This window comes from Phocoena sinus, chromosome 19, assembly GCF_008692025.1.
Source record: "Phocoena sinus isolate mPhoSin1 chromosome 19, mPhoSin1.pri, whole genome shotgun sequence".
NCBI classification, from domain to species: domain Eukaryota; kingdom Metazoa; phylum Chordata; class Mammalia; order Artiodactyla; family Phocoenidae; genus Phocoena; species Phocoena sinus.
The window spans coordinates 8652819-8667249 of NC_045781.1; the positions used below are offsets into that span (position 1 = coordinate 8652819).

At 52.3% G+C, this 14431-nt stretch overlaps 1 protein-coding gene across 4 annotated transcripts; it reads left to right on the plus strand.

Moving 5' to 3' along the window:
- Positions 1-767: 767 nt before the first annotated feature.
- On the plus strand, positions 768-13643 carry SLC1A5 (solute carrier family 1 member 5). 4 transcript variants are annotated; one of them, XM_032613016.1, is made up of 9 exons: positions 768-1973; positions 4294-4336; positions 4779-4826; positions 6040-6206; positions 7951-8184; positions 8965-9159; positions 9304-9438; positions 11212-11442; positions 11984-13640. In XM_032613016.1, the coding sequence occupies exons 1-9, from the start codon at positions 1405-1407 to the stop codon at positions 12108-12110; spliced, it is 1749 nt and encodes a 582-aa protein (XP_032468907.1). In that variant the 5' UTR covers positions 768-1404; the 3' UTR covers positions 12111-13640. The 4 variants fall into 4 exon arrangements, with proteins under 4 accessions (XP_032468907.1, XP_032468910.1, XP_032468909.1 ...); XM_032613018.1 differs by having other exon boundaries at positions 770-1973; positions 11212-13643; XM_032613020.1 differs by having other exon boundaries at positions 773-1539; positions 11212-13643.
- Positions 13644-14431: the final 788 nt, after the last annotated feature.

Below are 14431 nucleotides of genomic sequence, written 5' to 3' on the forward strand. Positions count from 1 at the left end.
TAGATGAATGGTTAGAAATTTTATATAGAAGTACCGTGAAATAATTGTAGACGCTAGGTGGTGGGTATATGGATGTTCACTCTAAAATCCTTTAAACTTTTTTGTAGGTTTGAAAATTTTAATTAATTTTTAATAATTAAAAAAGGGGGAAATATCTGGTGAAAGCAAAAACATTAGCACAGTCATTAAACTGAATTATAATTTTTAATGGATGAATTGCAAATTGCGTACCTAGGGGGAAGTGGATGACAGTCCTAATATAATAACTGCCATTAATTGATACGTGTGGGGCTCTGAACTGAGAACTTTTATTTTGAAAATTATTAACATTATTAAATAAATCAGTCCATCTCATTTAACTCTTACACCGATCACGTGAGGGATCTGTATTTTACATTCGAGGAATTGACGAGAAGGGACAAAAGACCGGAATTTAGGGCGGAAGAGGAGTTTCAGGCTAAATTGATTTGCAGACCCGCGGATCACCTGGCACTTTCTAGAGACCCTCGCGCCAGGCACTTTTGTGGCTTAAAGGCCCCCAACCCAATACCCTCCTCCCAACGCCCCGCCCCCTTCGGACCCTCCACCCCCACCCCACCCGGACCCCGCCCCTGAATGTAACCATTGTTTTTCTGCCTTCTGTATGGGTGACTTGGCCCTACTCCAGCCAAAGCCCCGCCCTGGAGGGCCCTGAACCCGACCGAGCCAATCGGCACCGGCGGGTTTGTCCCCGTTCTCTCAAGCCTCGCCCCGGGTGCTTAATCCGGGCAGCTTCCGCCAAACAGTCTCAGAGCCACGCGGCGAGCACGGGAGGTCCGGTCTCGGCTAACAGCTGACTCTTCCCGGGATCCCGGGCCGCCGCCTTCGGCACCCAGGGGATCGGATCTTCCCTCCTGGACCCGAGAGCCTGGACCCCCCTCTTCCCGGAGCTCTGTCTTCCGGCTCCCAGACTCAGGCTCCCCAGCTCTCCGTTTCCAGGACCCAGGCACCCCAGGTCCCCGCCTCCCGGATCTGCGCCACCAGGACCTAGCCTCTTGAAGACCTCTGCCGCCTGGGCGCCTTCAGCCTTCCGGAGCCAAGGACCCCAGGTCCCAGCTTGAGAAACTCCCGTATTCCTAATCCCCAGGGTAAAGAACCCCAGGTGCTCCCACCTCCCAGCTTTCAGCGCCGGGCGCAAACGAAGAGCAGAGGAGCCTCAGCGCCCAGCCTAGGGAATCTCAAACACTCCAGCTTCCAAGAGACAAGGAACTTAAGCGCTGTGAACTCACAACTCCAGGGAACCCTCCAAAGTTCCAGCCTCCAGGCTCTGTTAACTTAACAAAGTTTTAAGAAACGAGAGCGTCCTGGGAAGGAGCCCCAAGCGCTCCCAGCTTCCAGGCTCTTAGGAACCCCGTGGCGTTCATCATGGTGGCCGATCCGCCTAAGGGAGACCCCAAGGAGTACGCGGCGGCGGAGCCCACCGCCAACGGTGTCTCGGCGTTGGTCCCCCTAGAGGACCTCGGCTCGGCAAAAGGCGGCTGTTGCGGTTCCGGGGACCAGGTGCGCCGCTGCCTTCGCGCCAACCTGCTGGTGCTGCTGACGGTGGTGGCAGTGGTGGCGGGCGTGGCTCTGGGGCTGGGGGTGTCAGGGGCCGGCGGCGCGCTAGCGCTGGGCCCAGCGCGCCTGGAGGCCTTTGCCTTCCCGGGCGAGCTGCTGCTGCGCCTGCTGAAGATGATTATCTTGCCGCTGGTGGTGTGCAGCCTGATCGGCGGCGCGGCCAGCCTGGACCCGAGCGCGCTCGGTCGCCTGGGCGCCTGGGCGCTGCTCTTTTTCCTGGTTACTACACTGCTAGCGTCGGCGCTCGGCGTGGGCTTGGCGCTCGCACTGCAGCCGGGCGCCGCCTTCGCCGCCATCAACAGCTCCGTCGGGGCCACGGGCTCCGTGGAAGAGGCCCCCAGCAAGGAGGTGCTCGATTCGTTCCTGGATCTTGTGAGGTCAGACCCCGCCCGCCCGGTGGAGGGGTTGGGGGAAGGGGGTGGGTGCTTCAGCCTCGTGGAGAGGGGACGCGTGTTAGGGTTGGCCGGAGTCGCCACGTGGACGGAAGAGGGGTTTTGGGTCCTCCGTGTCCGGGACATCCCCAGGGCCTCAGGAAAACAGGATGGGATAGTTGGGGGGAGCTCTGGCCTCTTGAGGGTCAGGGTACGGAGGGTGAGAACAGACTTCTGGAGATTTCTAAATATGGGGGCCTGCGTACATAAGCGGGACCCCACAGGAGGGTGGTAGGGGCGTGGAAGTCTTATAGAGGGAGAAGTGATGCTTGGCGGGGTTGAGGGGGACATAAGAGGGTCTCTGCTGTGAGGGGGGAGGATCCTGAGGGGAACTTGGAGGGGGATCTTTGGGTGGCCAAGGGCCCCAGGATGGGGCTTCTGGATAAAGGTTTAAGTCCAGTGTCTGGATAAAAGTTCTGGGAGCCCTGGGTAAGGGGCCCCTGCAGGACCTGAAGAGATCAGAATGACCCCCCACCAGGCCCTCTTCCCACGTGGTTCCCCACACGACGTGTCCCTCAGACAAAGCCAGGTCCTTTTTTCAGCCTCTTTTCTCCACCCAGTTCAGCTGGGCAGGACCCTGGCTTCCCCTTTATATGTTCCTGGTAGGTAAGTCCTGCCACCTCCACAAACTTTCCATCCCATTTCCTACTCTGTCTGGTACCCGGCCGCCCTCCCCTCGCACTAGGCTGCCCAGAAAGGGGGCAGATTCTTTTCTTTTGGGCCTCTGCTCCCCTCCCCTCAAGAATGGCTCTTTCCCCCCCTTTTAAGGAGGGCAGACTGCTGGATCCACATGGCCTTGCCTTTGAGGCCTGCTGATTCAGTGTCGCCAGGTTGGTTGGGGACTTCCTGGAAGTGGGGAAGGAAATGATGAGTCACGGAACAGGGTTCCCCTCAGTCTCTCGGGGCATCAGTGCAGGCCGATATTGCGGGCAGGCTTGGTGTCCAGAAATTACAGCAGATGGGCACCTTCTGGCTGGGGGAGATTAGCTGTGTCCTGAACCCAGCCCTGGCTGGCCTGGGTGTGGGTACAGGCCGACCTGCAGACGGGCACACCCACTTGAAGTTTATGTGTGCAAGCTTCCCCGTAGTGCCCAAATCCACGTAACTCATCTGGCCGGCCACTCGGCGACTTAGCTGGAACATCTCAGAGCCACCCGACTTTATGAGCCATTGACACACAACTGGACACGGGCACGCAGACGCTCACTGATGCCACTGACCACACCAGCATGTGGAACACTGCCTAAACACAGCTCAGGAGCACACGCACACTCCCATACGTGCCTCCAGGGCCGCACACCAACAGGATCACACATATCTGAACACTTAACCTGTGCCCCCAACCGGATACCAACACCCGATAAACTACCGACCACCGCCAGCAGCTGCGCACCCACGTCTTTGGTGAGAGGGAAGATCCGAGGTTGCCGAGTGGTTGGGACTGTGGCACCAGCTGGCTGGTTTCAAATCCCAGTTTTGCCACTTCCTAATGGCAAGTTTCTTCACCTGTCAGTGCCTCGGCTTCCTTTTCTGTGAAATGGGGATAATAGTGCAGGGCCCTGAGGGCTGTCAGGAGAATTAAATGAGTTGATTTATGTAAAGCACTCAGTACAGCGCCCGTAGTCACCTTGGCTGTTAGTTTTGTCTTGCCCTGAGGCACACGGGGCCACTGTCCGACTTCTTTACATGCTCAGTGGGGTTTAACGCGCGCTTAATCACACCCAGACACCCTCACACGGGAGTGGCTGCATAAACACAAAGGCGCATTCACAACACAGTCAATCCTTGTGCTTTCTCACCACCTCTTCCCTAACACACCCAGATCTTCCCCACAGCCTGCAAGCCCCCAGGCAGCCCCCAGGGCCAGCCCTTTCCTCAGCCCTCCCAGGCCTCTAGGAGGAAGTGGCTGATGCAAGATGTCCAGAGTATTGAGGGTGCTGAGTGTGGGATGGAGCCAGGCCCCGTAACCCTGCCCCAGCCTGCCTTGGGAAGCGGGCATTCCTCACCCTCAATCCACATTCCCTCCGGGGTAGAACACCAGCCTCCTGGGCCCCAGGATTCCAGCTGAGACTCTGCACACCCTGGAAAGATGTGCAGGCCCAGGTCCATCTCTGCCTGTCTGAACCTGGCTGAGGCATGGGTGAGGACCACATTTGGGTACAGATGGGGCCTCCAAGGTGCCCCTCGCCCCAAGAGGCCAACCCAGTTCCCCTGACCTCCTCCTGTGGTATCTAATACTCCCCCCCCACCATGTTTATCTCTGCAGAAATATCTTCCCCTCCAACCTGGTGTCCGCAGCCTTCCGCTCAGTGAGTCCTCTGGGGTGTCCCTCAGGGTTGGGGGGTGGGCAGGAAGGGAGGCAGCCAGTTCCAGCCCCTTGGCGCCTGATTTTGGGTGGTGCCTGGAAAAACGCACGTGCCCACATATTTACAGGCCATATTGCAGGGCTCCTGGGTGATTTCTGAATGAAACCCATCCACGCCCCTCATGAGAATATGGGTTCTGAGCCCCCTCTGGGTTCTAATTCTAGCTGTGTGACCCCGAGCAAGTGCCTTTACCTCTCTGAGCCTCAGTTTCCGCCTCTGGAAAATGGGGCTATGAATAGTCCTACTGCAGCAGGGTTGCTGGTGGGATGGAATGAGATCACGTTTAAGGGAAGCTTAGGGCGGGCTTTGAGTATTGTCAGTGCCAGGATGGGGTGGGGGAGCCTCGATGACAATTGATGCTGACTCTTCCCAACCCCACCTGCAGTACGCTACCTCCTATAAGGAGAGATTGTTCAACGGAACCCAGGTGAAGGTAAGAGCTGGGAAGGCGGTGGGGGGCCCTGCACCTTGGTTTTTCCATTTTGTTCTTACCCTGGCCTCGTCTGCCTTCTGGGTCTTCTTTTTTATTTATTATTTTTATTTTTGGCTGTGTTGGGTCTTCGTTGCTGCGCTCTCTAGTTGCGGCGAACGGGGGCTACTCTTCGTTGCGGTGCGCGGGCTTCTCATTGCGGTGGCTTCTCTTCTTGTGGAGCACGGGCTCTAGGTGCGCGGACTTCGGTAGTTGTGGCACGTGGGCTCAGTAGTTGTGGCTCGCGGGCTCTAGAGCACAGCCTCAGTAGTTGTGGCGCACGGACTTAGTTGCTCTGCAGCACGTGGGATCTTCCCGGACCGGGGCTCGAACCCGTGTCCCCTGCATTGGCAGGCGATTCTGAACCACTGTGCCACCAGGGAAGTCCCCTGGGTCCTCTAACATTTGGGTGCAATCTGTTTTAAACTCTCTGAAGCCCCTCCCCAATTTCTGTCTTTTCTGCCTTTCTGGAATCTCCATTTTGTCCTCTCTTCTCCCTCCCCACAGCCACACTCAGGTCCAGGCTCCTCTTTTCCCCTCCCTTCCCACCCCCTCCCGCCCACCTTCAGCCTGGCAGCTGGAGAATTCTTTCCAAAGCACAAACCTGACCCAGCCTCTTGCCTGCCTAAAGCCCTGTCATATTCCTTAGTGCCCTCAGAAGAAAGCCTAGGCTCCTCGCCATAGTCCCTGGGGCCCCTGTGAGGTCCTGTCCCTGCCCATCCACCCACCCAGCCTCATCTTGTGACTCTGCCTGGCCCATTCTGCTCCAGCCACAGTGAATTTCTTTCTGTTCTTTGAATGCCTAAGTTAGAGTCATTTCAAGGTTGTTGCATATTGTTAACTCTCTCTAGAAGAGGTAACAATACCCCTCCCCTCCCTTTACCTTGTTCACCCCCGGTCTCTGGGTCTTAGCCCCTTCCTCCAGGAAGCCCTCCCTGATTCCCCTCCTCCAAGCTTGGCAGCACAACCTTCCTTGGTTCCCATACTCCCCTGGATTCCCCCGTCCCAGCCCTGTCCACTCTGGGTGGTCCCTGGACCTGGACTGTGAGCCTTGGGAGGATGGGGCCTGGGGAATGGTCTCGTCTCTGCTGGGTCCCAGCAGTGCGCAGGACAGGCCCTCAGTCACTGTGCAGGTTGACTGAATGGCCCCGCCATCCCCATGTGTTCTTGCCCAAAGGTGCCCATGGGGGTTGAGGTAGAGGGTATGAACATCCTGGGCCTGGTGGTGTTTGCCATCATCTTTGGCGTGGCCCTGCGGAAGCTGGGGCCTGAGGGAGAGCTGCTCATCCGCTTCTTCAACTCCTTCAACGATGCCACCATGGTGCTGGTCTCCTGGATCATGTGGTAAGTGGTGGGAGAGGGGGCTGGTGAGGCGGGGTGGGGCGATCCTCTGTCTGCTCCTTCAAACTGTATGCCGTGAGAGCTAATACTGATCCTGGAACCTTCTCGATCCTATTGGAAGGTGACAAAGAGACCGCCAAGCTGTGGCCGCAGCCTGGCTAATGCATCTCGGTTTCTGAGATTTCACTGTCATCAAATGTTTGCCTTTGGATCAATAATGGAAAATAGTGCCTGCTTTATAGGTTTATAATTAAGATGACATGAGTGACTGAGGTGTAAGTAAAGCACTTAGAAAGTGTTTTAAATGTCTAGCACCTACTGAGCATTCAGTTAATGTCAGCTACGATTATCACCATTATGTATGAGCTTTTGTTAAATGGCCTCAGATAATGAGGGAAGAAAACATGTGCAGAGGCCTTCAGCTTCACCCTTGCCACCTCCCCTGTCTCATCTCCACATGGTGTCACACTGATTCTCAGGACCCATTCTGGGTCAGAAGGTCAGAAATCAGGAGGTTGGCTAGGGCTGCTGCATTTTTACCAAATCTCCCCCAACCCCAACCCTGATTCCAGGGTAGCTGACATCTAAGAAGCTGCTGTGTGGAACTAATAGAAACACTTGGTGTGTGGGTAAGAGCAGGCTCTGCAGCTGGGCAGCCTGAGTTCCTATCCCGGCGCTACTACTTCCCAGCTGTGCGCCCTACGACAAGTTACTTATCCCGCCGTGCCTCAGTTTCCCCATCTGGAAAACGGCGTTGATAGTACCAGGCACGAGTGAGTTAATACGTGTAAAGTTCTTGGGACAGTGCCTGACCTATAGCGTGCCTACAGTAAACAAGCTTAGTTAATATTTGTCAAGTACTTGTATAATTTCTGGGCACATCTCACTGGCTAGAACTTGGGCATTTGGGCAAACCTAGGTGCACAGGTGGCTGGGAAATGGTGCTTTTCTTCTGTAACTAAAGAGGAGAAGGGGTTTGGAGACAAGTAGCCATAGCGATCAGGCAATCAGGGAAGTGATGTTGGGAGCCCTCCTGGCTGGGAGACACATGCAACCCCTGGGATCTTCCCTCCAGGAGAGGGTGATAATAAATCCCAGCGGAAGTCTATAGACTTCACTTACTGTGTACAAAAAGCTTTCAACTCATTTCAACTGGCATCTCATTTCATCCTCCCAAGATTCCTATGAGGTTGGTAGCATTATGGCCCCTGTTTTACAGACCTATTTGATTTTAATTCAATGATAGCGGCAAGAGATTCAAAATAGGAGCTCCCTGGTGGGGTTGTGGTGAAGATTCAGCCCCGTTCAAGGGCTCGGCACATCATAAATGCTTCATACCTGGGAGTTGTCATTAAGACATGAGCCACGGTTTTTATTTTTCATGGTGAGAGAGTGTATTGGTTTATGTCATATTAGCTGCTGTAACAAACAAACCCAGAATATGAAAATGATATGCATGGTGGGTGTTTCTTTCCCGGTCATGTGTTAAGTCCAAATCTGGTGGGTGTCTCTACTCCAAGTGGTTGATAGAACCACCCAAACTTCTTTTATCTCCCAGTGGCGCTATGTTCAAGGGGAGAGAATGGAGGATGGCAGGGGAGGTGCCAGAACGTCAGCCCACATTGCTGTGGGCGCTTCCTGACTTTGAGGGAGGCTGAGAAGTGTGGTCAGGCCATGTGCCCAGCACAATGCCTGGCCCTGGGTGGGCACATGGTCAGAGGTGGTGATCTGTCTCCTGGGTAATTAGGTATGCCCCTGTGGGCATCTTGTTCCTGGTGGCCGGCAAGATCGTGGAGATGGAGGACGTGGGGATGCTCTTCGCCAGTCTCGGCAAATACACCCTGTGCTGCTTGCTTGGCCACGCCATCCATGGGCTTCTGGTGCTGCCGTTCATCTACTTCTTCTTCACCCGCAAGAACCCCTACCGGTTCCTGTGGGGCATCGTGACGCCGCTGGCCACTGCCTTTGGGACCTCCTCCAGGTGTGACCTTGGGGCAGACCAGGGCGGGGTTTTTAAGCTTAAGGGGCCTGGAGCAGGCATCAGATGTCTAAAGACCCCTGAAATTTTGTCTAGGGACATGGGATCTGGGTAGAGGGAACCGCCCCCCCCCATTAGGAAACTACTGCCTTGGAGATTTATTCCTTCCTTCCTGAGAACCCCTCCCCGTCCCAAGGCCTGGCCTTGGGGGACTCTAGTGCTTTACCCTGGATCCAACCTCTAAAAGCTCCTTCCGCCTCTCCTGAGTAGTTTGTCCATCTCTGCTGGCCCTGTCCCCTCAGGATCCAACCCTCCCTATAGCAGCATCCCCAAGAGTACAGTAATTCTTAGTCGAGGTCTGTTATTGGTAGAGATGGGGAAGGGGTGTGAGTCAGTGAGCGCTCAGACATTCTAGAATTTAGTTATGAATTTTTATGTGTATTTTAAGGAGTCGCCGTTGGTGATCTCCCAGGGGTCCAAGATTCCCTATATTTTGGAATGCTTCCATTCTGTGGGATCCCTAGTGCCTTCTGGCTCTGAGAAGAGAAGGGCATGGCGAGGCGGGGAAGGCTAAGGGGTGTGGGTGGAGTCCCCGGGTTCATGGGAAGCAGAGGTCTAGGCTGGTGGGCAGAGCTTGCGCCTGAGATGAGGTGCTGTGTGGGTGGGGCCTGGGCCAGGGGATGGTCAGGGGAGGTAGGTGGGGCGTGGCTTGAGCGGTGGGCGGGGCCCGGTCGGGCTGGCCAGGTGAGCTGGCGCCAACTCAGATCTGCGGTCCCCTCGCAGCTCCGCCACGCTGCCGCTGATGATGAAGTGCGTGGAGGAGAAGAACGGCGTGGCCAAGCACATCAGCCGCTTCATTCTGCCCATCGGTGCCACTGTGAACATGGACGGTGCCGCGCTCTTCCAGTGTGTGGCTGCAGTGTTTATTGCACAGCTCAATCAGCGATCCTTGGACTTCGTGAAGATTATCACTATCCTGTGAGTGCGCGGGCTGCGGCCAGGACCCCCAAGGCACCTGACCCCTCCCTTGAGAATGGACACGAGCTGGGAGGAGCAGCCCCACCCCCACAGCTTCTCCCATTACCGAGCGGCCTCTCCCTGACCTCTCCTCTCCTCCCCCAGGGTCACCGCCACAGCATCCAGTGTGGGCGCCGCGGGCATCCCCGCTGGAGGTGTCCTCACTTTGGCCATCATCCTCGAGGCGATCAGCCTGCCGGTTCACGACATCTCCTTGATCTTGGCTGTGGACTGGCTAGTGTGAGTGTGGTTCGAGGGTTCGGGGGGCTCAGGGGTACTCCTGAGAAAGGGGACGAGCAAGAGGGTCATTGAGAGCCTCTGAGCAGAAGAGAGGAAGGAAGGGGTTCTAGAAGAAAGGGGAGGGGACCTTACCTTGAGTGTTCCAATCAGAGGGAAGAAAGGGATCTTTGGGGTTCCGAGAGGAACCCCAGAAAGGTAGCATGTCCCAGTGGTTAATAGAGCAGACTCTTAGACCAGGCTCCCAGAGCCACTGTTGCTAGCTATAATGACCTTGGGCAAGTACTTAATCTCCCTGTGTCTCAGTTTCTCCATCTGTAAAATGGAGAGAATAGTTCCTCCTGGAGGATTAGATGACTTAATACGCGCAGCTTTCTTAGAACTACTTAGAACAGTAAGTAGAAAATGCTACGTAATTGTTAACTATCATGATTAAGCTGTTAAGAGTGTAAAAGATTAGAAGACAGTCTGGCTTCAAAAGTTAGAGAGTTACCATGTGTCTTAGCAATACCACTCCTAGGTTTAAACCCAAGAGAATTGAAAACATGTCCACAAAAACTTGTACCTGAATGTTCACAGCAGCACTTTTTTTTTTTTTAATTCAACACCTTTTTAAAAAAATTAATTTACTTATTTGGCTGAGTCAGGTCTCAGTTGTGGCAGGCGGGCTCTCTAATGGTGCATGGGTTCTAGAGCACAGGCTCAGTAGTTGCGGCACATGGGCTTAGTTGCCCCGAGGCATGTGGGACCTTAGTTCCCCGACCAGGCATCGAACCTGCGTCCCCCGCATTGGAAGGCAGAGTCTTAACCACTGGACCACCAGGGAAATCCTCATAGCAGCTCTATTCATAATAGTGAACAGGTAGAAACAACCCAAATACCTATCAATTGATGAGTGGATAAACAAAGTGTCATATGTCCACACAATGGAATATTATTCAGCAGTAAAATGGAATGAAGCAGTGATACAAACGTACGTGCTACGACATATGACCCTTGAAAATATGATGCTAAGTGAAAGAAGCCAGACAAAAAGGACCACATTGTATATGATTCCATTTATATGAACTGTTCAGAATAGGCAAATCTATAGACAGAAAGTAGATTAGTGGTTGCCTAGAGCTGGGGGATGGGAGGAAATGGGGGATAACTGCTTAATGGACATGAGGGTTTCTTTCTGGAGTGATGAAAATATTCTGGAATTAAATAGTGGTGATTGTTGCACAACCCTGAATAAACTAAAAACCACTGGGTTGTATTCTTTTAAAGGGTGAATTTTATGATATGTGAATTGTATCTCAGTTTTTTTAAATGGGAGGAGAAGGACCTGAGGGAGAACTTAGTATTTCAGAAGAAGAAAGAGGCATTGATGGGTCCTCTGGGGCCCCAAGGAAAGGGAGGCATGATGTTTTGAGGTTCCAGAAGGAACAAATCTTGTATTTGATTGGAAGAAGGATCTTTGGGGATCCAGGGAGGATGGAGGAGATCTTTGGGGTCCTAAGGCAGAGAAAGCCTGATGGGACACTTGGGATTGTAGGGGAAGGAAGATGGGTAGGAGGCTTCTGGGGTTCTAGAGGAAAAGATCTTTAAGGTTCTAGAGGAAGGGATATTTGGGATCCTGGGAGGATGGAGGGATGAGCCCCTAAGAGGAGTAGAACAGGGTTCTGTGAAGGAGGGCATGATGGGGACTTGAAGGTAACAGGCAGGGAGAGGGGAGAGAGTTGGGCCCTGACCCTTCCCCTCCCACTCACTTCCCCCTCACTGTTCCCCCTTCAGCGACCGGTCCTGTACTGTCCTCAACGTGGAAGGTGACGCCTTTGGGGCAGGACTCCTCCAAAATTACGTGGATCGCACAGAGTCCCGCAGTTCAGTGCCCGAGCTGATCCATGTGAAGAGTGAGGCGCCCTTGGCTGCGCTGCCGGACCACACCGAGGAAGGGAACCCTCTCCTCAAACGCTGTCCAGGACCTGCTGGGGACGCTGACACCTGTGAGAAGGAATCAGTCATGTAAATCCCAGCAGGGACCCTCCCTGCCCCAGTCGGGGGGTGGGGTGCTTTGGACATTGGAAGCACGCGGCATGGATGAACGGACAAACAGGGCCTCTTGGAGAGTCCCACCCACACGCTCGGGGAGCCACAGGCCTCAGCTTCCCTCCCTGCCATGAGATCTGGGAGGCCTCACTGCTGGGGTATATGCGTTTGCTTGCGTGTGTGTGACTGTCTGTCCCCAAATCTCCCCAGTCGTCAACTCCTGTCCTCACCCAAGGCTAGGAAACAGCAAGATGGAGAAGTAGCGGCCTCCACACCCCATCCTGGGAGCCTGCATGGCCTCGTGTCTCAGGGCGCAGGGCACCATGGGAAATTCTTCCCTCTTCGAGCAGAAGGATGTTCTGACAGGTTGCTGGCTCCTTTGATGGTTATTTTGGTGGCTGTAGCTCTAGCTGTGTGTGTGTGTGTGTGTGTGTGTGTGTGTGTGTGTGTGTGTGTTTTCTGTGACTCTCCACGGTACCATCCCACCCTGTCTCCAGGCCCTCTGTTCCCTTCACAGTAACAGAAACACTCCCGGGAACCCTGAGGGGAGACTGAGGACACACACTGCTGTTACTCCAGAGGATGCTTTTCAGCAATACAATTGTCAAGTATATCTAATCAGATGTTTTCCAGAGTTTGACTAAAAGTGCTAGCCACACAGAAAACAACAAACAACAACAAAATGATAAATTGGACTTCATTGAAATAAAATATCTGTTCATCAAAAAACACGCGGCCAAAAAATAAAAAATATATATATACACACACAGCACTGTTGGAAACCACAGCGGGATACCACTACACACACTTATTGGCATGGCAACAAACAAAAGCAATACCAAGTGCTGATGAGAATGTGGAACTGGACAGAGCCTATGCATTGCTGGTGGGAATGCAAAATGGTCCAGTCACTTTGGAAAATCACTGGGCACTTTAGGGCTTCCCTGGTGGCACAGTGGTTAAGAGTCTGCCTGCCGATGCAGGGGACACGGGTTCGTGCCCCGGCCCGGGAAGATCCCACATGCCGCGGAGCCTGTGCGTCCGGAGCCTGTGCTCCGCAACGGGAGAGGCCACAGCAGTGAGAGGCCCGCGTACCGCAAAAAACCCCCCCAAAAACTGGGCACTTTAATATCAAAGTATATTTTAAAATATCTACTTACCATGGGGCTCATGAGTCCTGCCTCCTGGGGATTTACCCAAGAGAAATGAAAGCTCCTATTCACACAAAAGCTGGTACACACATGTTATAGCTGCTCTCTAATTGCCAAAATTTAGAAACAAATCAATTGGATTAGCTGGTACCATCATCGTTCGATGGAAGCCTGCTGGGCAAAAAAAGTATTGATATACTTAACACCATGCATCCCACAGATAACATTTGAGTGAAAGGAACCAGAAATACTACATGCCTTCCAATTCCATTTATAAATGAAAGTCTAGAACAGGCTAAACTGGTCTATGGTGAGAGAAACCGGAACAATGGTGACCTACGAGGATCTATATATAGATCAGGAGAGGGCGCAAGGGAACTTTCTATGACACAGCAAATGTCCTATATCTTGAGATGACTGATGCTTACACAGGTGTGAACGTTTGGAAAAATAACCGGTACACTTAAGATGTGTGCATTATGTACCCTAGGGATGTTAGCTTCCAGTTAAAAATTTTGTCCCACCTGTGGTAAATTCATTTCCAACTATAACCACCTCCATAGGAATGCAGTTACCCCTGGATAACTCACTATCCTAGTAGTCCCAATAATGACTCGTTCTGTTTTTTTTTTTTTTAAACCCCCAATTTGCTGTGAATCAAAAACCTGTTCTGCAACTGTTTTCAGTTCTATTTGAGTCCCGGACGCGGACGACACCAGTCGAGACTCACCTGTTCTAACAGGATCCTGTCTTGTGCATTGTTGAAGCACGTTACCCGTGACCGATATTCTCTCCCGCTTCCTAGGTCCCTATGTAGACTTCTGCCAGGTGCCTGGAGGCACCACCAATTATAGATGTTACAGCTTTGGCACCTTTTTTGGGTTTATGTAGTTACTTCTGATCATTGCTGTGTGGCAGGGAAATATCATTCATCTCTGATTCTGTGCAAAATTGTGTATTGTACACAAACATAGCCACTAATGAGTTCATTAAGTGTTGAATAAATTAAGTAGTTGTTTTCAATGATTTCTATTATGCCAGAAACCTTAGTGGGTTGTTACGGAAGTGTTTAATAAGAGTGTTGAATGATATTTGGGGAAATCAGTTGGGGTTTTTGGATGGAGCTAGGAGTGCATTATTTTCCTCACTTGAAATAGCTGTTTACTGCCCAATTTTCTATTTCATGCTTTTGGGAGAATGGATGAGATTTAGATGATGAGGGATGCCTATTTAAAGAGATACACACCTACACATGTAATATTTTGCATGTACAATCTATGTAGAAAATCTATGTACATACAACTGGGCCATATTTCACCAAACGGTACTTACCCATTTTTTAATTTTCTTAAAAATTTTTTTAATTAAAAAATTTTTTTTTTATTTTGGCCACGCTGTGCGGCTTGCAGGATCTTAGTTCCTCGACCAGTGATTGAACCCCGGCCATGGCAGTGAGAGCGCAGAGTCCCAACCACTGGACCGCCAGGGAATTCCCACTTACCAAATTTTTTCTATTCCATTTTTAAAAATTGAAGTATAGTTGATTTACAATGTTGTGTTAATTTCTGATATACAGCAGAGTGATTCAGTTACACACACACACACACACACACACACACACACACACATATACATTCTTTTTCATATTCTTTTCTATTATGGTTTATCACAGGATATTGAACATAGTTCCCCATGCTATACAGTAGGACCTTGTTTATCCATTCTGTATATACCAGTTTGCATCTGCTAATCCCAAACTCCCACCCATCTCTCCCACACCCCCTGCCCCCTTCGTAACCACAAGTCTGTTCTCT